The sequence below is a fragment of the Trichechus manatus genome, unplaced genomic scaffold (genome assembly GCF_000243295.1).
Source record: "Trichechus manatus latirostris isolate Lorelei unplaced genomic scaffold, TriManLat1.0 scaffold00033, whole genome shotgun sequence".
Classification (NCBI taxonomy): Eukaryota; Metazoa; Chordata; class Mammalia; order Sirenia; family Trichechidae; genus Trichechus; species Trichechus manatus.
Window position 1 is genome coordinate 9,069,593 of NW_004443969.1, and position 10,191 is coordinate 9,079,783.

At 33.9% G+C, this 10,191-nt stretch overlaps 1 protein-coding gene across 7 annotated transcripts in view; it reads left to right on the top strand.

The window, feature by feature from the left end:
- CCNT2 (cyclin T2) overlaps nt 1-10,191 on the top strand; it is a 41,812-nt gene that overhangs the window by 25,726 nt on the left and 5,895 nt on the right. For 5 of the 7 annotated variants that reach the window (XM_004375082.2, XM_004375083.2, XM_023730194.1 and 2 more), the window contains exons 5-7: nt 2,588-2,650; nt 6,055-6,100; nt 7,757-7,920. In XM_004375082.2, coding sequence (XP_004375139.1) covers nt 2,588-2,650; nt 6,055-6,100; nt 7,757-7,920 — 273 coding nt within the window. Of the gene's footprint in view, nt 1-2,587; nt 2,651-5,787; nt 5,933-6,054; nt 6,420-7,756; nt 7,921-10,191 lie in introns of those variants that run through there. The other 2 variants (XR_002823855.1, XM_023730195.1) reach the window with 2 other exon arrangements.

A 10,191-nucleotide genomic window follows, 5' to 3' on the forward strand; every position in this document is an offset into this window, starting at 1 on the left:
ATAGAGGTCTCATATAATATTTGTCCTTTTGTGATTGACTTATTTCACTCAGCATAATGTCCTCCAGTTTCATCCATGTTATGAGATGCTTCACAGACTCATTGTTGTAGAAATATCATTTTTTGAAAGTTTAAGTTCAATTCTAAAATTTAGAATTAAAGTTTAGAGTTGAATGGTAAACATAGCCTTCCCTGTGATTTCTTAGGTTTCTAGATAGTTGGGTGACCCAACCATAACTACTTTTTTTGATTCTCTCAGCCTAGGCACTACTTGGCTCTGATGCACACTGGAGAGTAAAATGGTTCAGTAGTGATGTTGCTTATGATTTTAACATGTACAAACATACACAGCCGTGCTTGCTCTCCTAGAACTTAGAGTTAGTATTTAATGAATATGGCACATCGTCTTTAATGTGACAATAATTATTTAAATGTCGGCCACCCTTTTCTAAAAGTTACATCTTCATATACGAGATTCATGCAACTTAAGTGATCTCTAAAGATGATTCATCATACTTGGTAAAGTACAGGGTCAGTGAAAAAGAGGAAGACCCTCAACAAGATGGATTGACCCGGTGGCTGCAACAACGGGCTCAAGCATAACAAGGATTGTGAGCATGGCGCAGGACTGGGCAGTGTTTCATTCTGTTGTACATAGGGTTGCTGAGTCGGAACCGACTCGATGGCACCTAACAACAACAAAGATTATGTAGTCTAACTTTTCACTTTACTGATGAGGAAACAGACCTAAGAAGGTTATGACTTGTCTAAAGCTATGTGTTTAAGTAGTGGCAGTTACCATGTTTTGATATTATATAAAAAACTGGGAACTCCCGTATTTACTTCTGGAAAATCAAGCAGGTTGTGGTGGAAATATCTGGGTTTAAATCTGCAGGTCTCTGACTTCCTTTGTAAACTTTGGCAAAATTTCTTTACCTGTTGTACCTCTGTTCTGTATATGTGAGGTGGAATAATAATACCTGCCTTGCATGGTAAATTTGAAAATGAAAGATAATGTATTAAAAAAAAATCTGCCACATAATAGATGTGTCATAAAAACACCAAACCTGTTGCCATCGAGTTGATTCCAACTCATAGCGACCTATAAGACAGAGTAGAACTGCCCCAAAGGGTTTCCAAGGAGTGGCTGGTGGGTTTGAATTGCCGACCTTTTGGTTAGCAGCCATGTTCTTAACCACTGTGCCATCAGGGCGCCAGGTGTTTCATAAGTAGTCATTATTAATTATGGTAGTTACTTTATTATTCCATACCCAGATGTTGAATGGAAGTATGATCATCAGCACAGCTTCTCGTCGTGACAGATTCTTTTTATTACAAAAGTAGCTTGTTTGAAGTTTATATACTATAAAGGATATAAAAAAATCGAGAATCTTCTACTCAGTTCTCTCCAAGTCTAATGATTTTGCATTGAGTTAGTGTTTTATTATATAAAACTATATAAATTCATACATAATGGAAAGTTGCAAACATTCGAATGATGAAATTAAAATGAATTATTATAAACTATACTATTATAAAGTTATTATTTCATTATATAAAATCTTTGTATAGTTTCCTTTATTTATGAAAGATTCTTAAGCAGGGAGAATGAATACCATTAGCGTAAGGGGTACATTAGAATTCAGAAGATATACCTGTATGGCTTTCTTTTAAATTACTGTTTTGCAGGTTTAATTACAATAGAAACAGACCACACAATGACATTGTAAATCCAGAATGCATATTTGTTAGGATTTTATTCATTTACTTAAATGAAGGCTCTAGATTGATCTCCACTTAGGAAAAACAAAGAAGGAGAGAAAGTCCTGTTTAAGGGTTTATTGGACACTGAAAGCTCTTCAACATTTCATCTTTGGTTTTAGCAACAGCGATTTAATGAATCTTGAGACTTAAATGGTTCACTTGCTTTAATGATTTTAATTATTAATGAAACATAGTTGTAAGCAAACTGGTTGAGACTCGTTGATCTAAGTCATAATAAATAGGCTGTTGAGTCAGTTACAACTCATGGTGACCTTATGTACAGCAGAACAAAACGTAACCAGGTTTTGTGATATCCTCACGATCACTGGCATGTTTAAGTCCATCATAGTAAGAAAATTTAGAGGACTGTATCACTTTAAAAGGGCATTTCTACCACTGTGGTCCAAAGGTTATTTTTATGAAAATTTTTCCTTTCACATCTTGTAAAAGAAAAGGTTGAGATACGTGTAAGAAAGATGTTAAATGGTTGAATTCTCTGCTTAAATTGAGGGAAGTTAAAACTGTGGGTCAAGCTTAATAATGTCTGTATTTGCCATGATTTTAGTTTGTTTTTAACTTGAGGACAATCCCAATTTCATTACAACTTAAGAATTTTGAATAAATATTAATTACCCTTGCTCTTTAGCTAACTTGTCATTGGAGGTATAATGAGCATGGAATTGAAGAAAAGCTTTAACTTTGGATTTTTTTTAATAATGAAGAATATAGTAATCATTTATGGTTGTGTGATGGATAGCATAGCATTTCTCAGGCAAGTATTGTAGTGACAAGTGATTGGGGAAAAAAAATACTTTTCATTGCAGGTTTTGAGATCACCATTGAACACCCACACACAGATGTGGTGAAATGTACCCAGTTAGTAAGAGGTAAGTGATCTTTGAAACATTTAAGATAAGTATTAATGCTTTTATAGTCATCTGTAATTGATTTGTTTGCTATGTTGTGCTTATAGACTTTTGTTAAGCTTTATTAAAATGGGGGGAAAATGTCATTTTGAAGCATTATTTTTTACTGAGTTTGGTATCCACCTATTCCTCTAGTTCTGTTGTGTTTCTTCCTGGTGAGTTAGCTTTCTTTAATCTTAGATGAGAGTCTCATTTCATTAAAAAATTGAGCGTTTCCAAATCTTAGGGCTCCTCCCAACCCCCATTGGGCTGTGCTAGTCCCATTTCAGTTAATATTTAAGATGTGGGCCAGTAATACATAGGTGCAGAAAACAATATTAATTTCTGGTTTATGTTGAATTTTCACTGACTTCCTGAAAATTTTGTGTTCAAGAATTTTGAGGCCAACCCCAAATGTTTCAGATAAAAATTGTGTTTGTTAGCAGATTGGAAATGTTTTGCCCATATTCATTTGAGCAAAATTGATTTAATATATTTTTAAGATTTGTTAGCATTACTAACAATGGTTTCCTTTTTGTATATAGTGAGAAAATAAGTAATACAGCATGATATATATAGTTTGTGGTGTGCCTGTTGAACCTTTTATAAACAAGAATAGAAGTTTTTGTAATACTTTACTGTTTGTAAAGCATGTCGAACATCATTTTTCTACTCCTGTTAATGAATCCTGTGTATCTATTGCTGCATCTGTAGAATATTTTTTACATAGTTGCATGTTGTTATGCTGCTTCTTACTTCTACTTTTCCTGTTTCCCATTTGAGGTGTTGTAAACTAATAGCAACCACCTGGGACCTGTAGTGTGCCTTTTTCTGTTACTTGCTTTTTGAAAATGAAATTTTGCAGTTTCATTCTTTTAGCACCAAACTTCTGTAGGTTTATCCTAAATAAAATGGGTAAGACATTTGAAGGTCTTTTTGTTTTGTTTTTTAGTCTTTACCTAAATATTCTCACATCTTATTCATTCTAAACTAAATTCATTTTATGCTCAGGTAGGATTCTATTATATTAATGACTGCATTCAAAAAACAACAACAAAAAGCTGTTGTCTGATACCACAGTGTTGTTAAGAACCGGACCTCTAAAATTCCACTTACATATTTTTTTATCTTTATAGCGCATGCTATCATTTGTAAAGTATAACATTTAATTATGGTTTCCATTCCTCATGGTTATATGACTGTATTTCATAGCACATTCATATCTCCAGTATTACAGTATAGTATAGAATTATATAGATAACTAGTGTAACTATTAAGGAAAAAAGCTTAGAGTAGTTAAGCTATGTCAGAATAACAGAGCCATATAATTTGCTTCAAATTGAGCACCTGTTTAAAGATATTGATACAGGTTAAAATGTATATTATGTATGTATTTTTTAACTTAGTAGGAAATGAAACTGTATTTTCAGCTTAGTATTCTTGCTTGAAAGAGCCCTCGTGGCGCAGTGGTTAAAGTACTCGGCTGCTAACCAAAAGGTCAGAGGTTTGAGCCCACCAGCCACTCCAAGGGAGAAAGATGTGGCAGTCTACTTCCGTAAAGATTACAGCCTTGGAAACCCAATGGAGCAGTTCTACTCTGTCATCATGTAGGGTTGCTGTGAGGCGGAATTGACTTGACAGCAGTGGGTTTGGTTCTTTTTATTTATTTATTTTTAATTCTTGCTTGTGAAATTTGAGTCTGCTTCTTTGAAATCCTTAATAAAAGTTTCATACTTTCTATAAATGTTTCCTACATTTAATGAATCTAGAGGCATGAGGTCATTTCATCAGCTGAAGCAAAATAGTTAAATCTGATTTTTTTGTTGTTGTTAATGTTTAAAATGTGACCAGTTCTTAGATTGCAAACCACATATATGTTTAACTTCATTTTGTCTGACTAACATTGCAGGTTACTGTATTTTACATCTCACTTCATTTAAAAAATGTTCTTTCATGTTTAGTGTCCTTTTTTTTCTTCTTTTCTTTGCTCTGTTACAACTTCAGCTAACAAAGAACATTTTCCCCTACATTACTCCTCTGTTGTACAGTGACTATTTATAGGTCATTGAATTTAGATATATTCCTAAGTGAAAACTCCTACAGCAGTTTAAAATTATTTTTACTTCCTTCTCTACAAATTTTGATTTTGGGGGATAGAGTAAATAAATTTGGTTTCTATAATGTCCTTTTTTCCCCTCTTTGGAGATGAAAAAGTTGGTATTATGCTACTTTGCTGTAGAATTGGCTAATGTCATTTTACAGGGACCTTTCACTTCTGTGATTTCTCCTTCCCTCCCCACCAGGAAAGAATGCCATACTTAAGTCACTGCCTCCAAGACATCTGATGCTTTGACACTCTCCTTAGCACAACTCTGCTAAGCCCAAATCCCTTTTGTAAAACCTTTATATTGGTGATCCACAAGGGTAGCAGGGATTACAGGTGCCAAGGATAAAAAAGTAGGAGTTGGAAAGGAATTTGAGGCATATTAGAAAGGGGTGGAGTTGAGGTGAACTAATTCTAGGTGAGCAGAGGGGAAAGGTATGTCAGTAATTATGAATGTAATTGAACAAAAGGGGTATTAAAGCAAGGATATTCCTGTTGGGAAGAATAATAAGAGATAGTAGAAGAGGGGAAAAAGCAAAACCATTTTCAATGTCTTGACAAGCTAGTTATTAAAAACTGCTTTTCTGTTGGGGACCAGTGTTGAAGCATCCTTATTCCCCCTAGAGTATCTTTGTCTTTCATAAATATCGTCTTTAATTGGATTCTGCTAATAATTATTGTTTTTAAATAATATAGTGGAGCTTCGTGTATCTATGCTCTTATGATGTTTCTAGGTTGTTTATTCTCTGTTGATGCTTAGTAGCATGGTGGAAAAACAGCAGTTTGTCCTGAGTTTTGGAGGGTGGGGGGTTTGTTTTATTTTGTTTTCTTTGATGGAAGTACTTAAGCCAACTTAAATATGATGACTGAGGATTAAGTCTGGCAGGCAACTCTTTGTATTTTGTATTAGACTTCAAAATCTTTTCTTCTTCTTCTTCTTTTTTTTTTTTTTTTTTAAATCCAGGAGAATGCTTTATTGCACCTTTTAGCTGACTAGGTGCTTAACTTAGTAACAAGTTTAGCCCTTGTAACTGGCTAGCTAAAAGCAAATCGGCTTGTTTCTCAGATCTTTGGGGGATAGCAAGAAACATTTGAGTGAATGTTGTTGAAGATTTTCAGTAGTATAGAAAATGATGGCGCTCTTGTGATATTTGTAAGTAGTAAGTAAACTTTATTTTTTGTGTACAAATCTTTGAAGTTTTTGTTGTGTTGAGAACTTTTTGATGGTAGCATGTTAAAGCTGATAGTATTGTTTTCGTTTTTTTTTTCTCTTTTCTTACAGCAAGCAAGGATTTGGCACAGACATCCTATTTCATGGCTACCAACAGGTTGTTATCCTGACCCTCTTTGTTGCACTGTTGTAGCACACTATAGCTTCCTTTAATGCAGGGCCCCCTCAATGTGTCTCTTACCCTTGTTGCAACAGGAGACTGGACCATCTACTGTGGTGGTACCTTCCTGTTTGCTTTGCGGTGTATTGTACAAGGGACTTTTGGCACAGAGGGGTTAAATGCACAATGTGAAGTGTAGTGGTGCTTTCTGATGACATATTCTCGATTTGTGAGTGCATAAGTCTAAAATTGGTAGCCTGAATAGCAGCTAAAGATTACAAAGAGCTAAACTTAACGTAGAAATTCGAGCCACTTGGTAAGTATAAAGCTATTTCTAGTTTACAATTATAGTTAAATGACAATTTTTTTTAAATTTCACCTTGATCCAGTCCTAACCTTAAAATAATCATTAACGTTGTTTTTTAAAAAATAAACAAATAAATAAATAAAATTCACATAACTTGGGGTTTTTTTTCCAGTTAAATACCACTGGTAGTAAACTAGGAGTAGTCAAGTCCTGTCATTACATGGACTTGCAGAAATATAGTTTTACTTTAAAAAACATACTTTTCAGTTTATATAAAGCAAAAATGTTAATGGGTTTGTGGTTGCTCATTAAACATTTTCATCAATTCTGAAACTGAACTTGAAAAATAGTTTTAAAGAGCCTTTAATATGTATTATTCTGTTCTAGATTGCGTATGTTAACGATTTAGGTTTGGTTTTTAAATGGGTCTTCAGGGAAGAGGGACCAACCCAGCTTTGTATGGTCCTTAATTTCTTATGACATAAAGAAGTTTTATTAAAAATTTTAGATTGGCAAATATCAATCTGTTTTCTTAGATATATGTTTTTGGGATTTAACCTCTATTCTTGGTAATTCTGAACAAAAAAAAGACTTAAATTTAAAACTTTGGTTAAAAAAGGCTAGCTGTGACATGTTACATGTCATTTTTGGCATATAGCGGAGGGAGAAAGGTAGTAGTTTTGTTACATTTAGCAACATTGAGCCTGGAAGCTGTTGAGCAAAAGGTAAGTTTTCTTTGTGATTTGCTGAAAAGAAAGTGGGGTTTAAAGTGGTGTTAAATTCTCTCTCACTTACTTGAGAATTTCGTTGGTCATAAGAATGCTGGATAAACCACATCAAATGGTATAATCCCTGATTATAATGTGATGTTGAAATTACTTTGTCAATTTTACAAATAGTCTTGTTTCTTTTTCTTTACATTTTGCCATGAAATTACAAATGAAATAAAAATACCACAAAAAATTTAAAGTGTTGCGCTTATTATGTATTTTACTAGTGATTGTTGCAAATACACTATCTTCCCGCTTTTTTATAAATAAGTAAAAATACTTTGAGTTTTGATCCAAAAACAAATTTTTAGAAATATTGATGTATTAGTAGTATTGATAAGTACTCCAGGGAGTGAGGATGTGGGGAGCTTCATAATCTATATAGGTTTTTCAGTATGGAATTTTTATAACTATAGTGTTAGCTTTTTAATTTAATAAAATAAGGCTTTGTACTATAGACTTAAAGAAGAAAACTTATAATTTTGTTTTTGCTCTAATCTTACTGGTAAATGTTTTTCTTTGTTTTACATATATGAATTTCTGTGACTCTTCATTTGCAAACCTGCTGTACAACAGTCTGCATCTTACGACCTTCTGTCTTCAGTACAAACCAACAGTGATAGCATGTGTATGCATTCATTTGGCTTGCAAATGGTCCAATTGGGAGATTCCTGTGTCAACTGATGGAAAGCATTGGTGGGAATATGTGGATCCTACAGTTACTCTAGAGTTACTAGATGGTAAGTAGAATCAAGGCTTTTAGAGAAACTGAATTTTTTTACATTAAAAATATTTCTTATACTTTTTATTATGGAAAAATTCTCTCCTATTTAGGTTTGAAAAGTAGTAAATCCCTTTGTGTACCCATTGTCCTGTCAGTTCTGCCTAATTCAACCCCCCACACCAACCCCATAATTTGACACTAATCCCAGATGTCATTTCATCTATTAATATTTCAGTTTGTATTTCAGAAGACTCTTTAAAACATAACTATAATTATATAAACAAATGAACAGGGTGAAGATAAGAATTCCTTAGCCTAAAGAAAAAAACAATTGAAGGTATGTTAACTACCACTGAGTATCCAAAGCCCTTTCAGTACTTTTCACAGAAATATGATTTATAATGCTATAAGTTGATAGTGCAAGTATACCTACTTTAAAATATACTGATTTCGTTGAGTTTAAAATGTGTAGAGTCAAAGTTGGGTGTTAACTTGTATTCATATAAAATGTGAAGCAGTGAGCTAAAGGGGTTTTCAGGGTGCCATAATTCCTTGCTTGGTAGTACCACTAACAACAAAGTGTATATTGTTGCCTTGCATTAAATATGAACAGGCAAGGAAAAATGGGGGGGGTACAAGTTCTGTAAATTATGAACATGGAATTTGGGGATCTTCTGATAAGAAAGTAGTTTCTCTGGTTGAGAAATAAGAGAAGCCGGCCAGAGATAGGATAGATAACCAGATACTGTAGATTTTGGAAAGAAATAAGCTTATCTAACTGACCTAAACTGGTATGTCAGGTTTTTAGGTTTTTGGTGGGGGGAAGGGAGGAGCTTTTCCCAATATCTTTTACAAAATGAAGTCAATGGGAAAACAGAATTTATATGTATTGCTTCTGAGGACATACATTACATAAAGTGAGAGACTCCTATAGCTTTGAAATGTGGTCTTCTGATAAAATCTTTGATGTTTCTTTAAGATAGGGGTCAGCAAACTTTTTCTGTGAAGGGACAGATAGTAACTATTTAAGGGTTTTGTGAGCCATAAGTCTCTGTTGCAACTGGTCTGGTGCAACTGCACAGCTCTGCCATTGTAGCTGGAGAGCTGCCAAAGATAATTTCTAAATGAATGGGTATGGGGTGTACAAAAACAAGTGGCCAAGTCCATTATTCATTTGGAGAGCAGTTGAATAGGAATCTTCGAAACTTAAACACGTTGAGAATTTTAGCATATTATATTACATAGCAGCCTTTTCTCCTTTGAGTGCAAAAAAACAAAGTAACTTAAAATTTAAGATATTAAAATGTATCACAGCCCAGGTGGTGCTGTGGTTAAGAGCTTGGCTGCTAACCAAAAGGTCGGCAGTTCAGATCCACCTGGTGGCTCCTTGAAAACCCTATGGGGCAGTTCTGCTGTGTCCTATAGGGTCGCTATGAGTCAGAATCAACTCAGCGGTTGGGGGTTAAGATGTATCAGAATTTTAGCGTGGTTACTGCATCAGTGTTTACTGAAATAACTCACTAAATGACTGTTCCAAAAATGACACTGGCTTGGGAAACTTGGCCTAGCTCTAAGATTTTGTTGTTGCTGCTGCTGCTGCTGCTATTGTTTTAATGATTAATAACAAACCCCTTATATATTTTTTTTTGTGTTTTCTGAATTTTTCTGTATATTAGTTTTGGGTGAGAGGGACCTCTGTTTTAAGCATCACACTTTGATTTTTGTACATGTAGCTAATTACTTATATTAATGATTATTTGACAGATGCTTTTGTTCCTCTGCTATAAATTTTAATAGATAGGAAACTTAAGAAAGAAAAACAAAGCTTACATTTTGTGCTTACTATGTACCAAGTTTTGGACCAGGAACTTTACATGCATTTATTCTTTGACAACTGAACTATTAAAGAAATTGAGTCAAAATAATTATATGTTAATGTTGGACCCAAAAGTATCGTGTATCTGCTAGATTTACTAGGGTCAGAGTAGAAACGTGGTCTTTTTTTCAAATGAAGAAGTGGAAGTTCAAGCATTAGATTTTCTGCCATCTACACTAGATCAAAAAGCCCATGAGACTTATTAGCACAGCTTTTCACAGGTTAGTTTTTGGAGACTTATCACAGCTTGTGAATTTATAATGGTGTAGAATTTCTGCTTTTTCGAGACAGATGCTACATTGTGTTAATTTTTATTGTCAGTCTTCACATTTGCCTAGAATAGTTTTCTTTGAGTATTTTTCTTTGCCAGTATTAACAAGCTTATTACTGTTGTCTCTACTGAAAAAACAA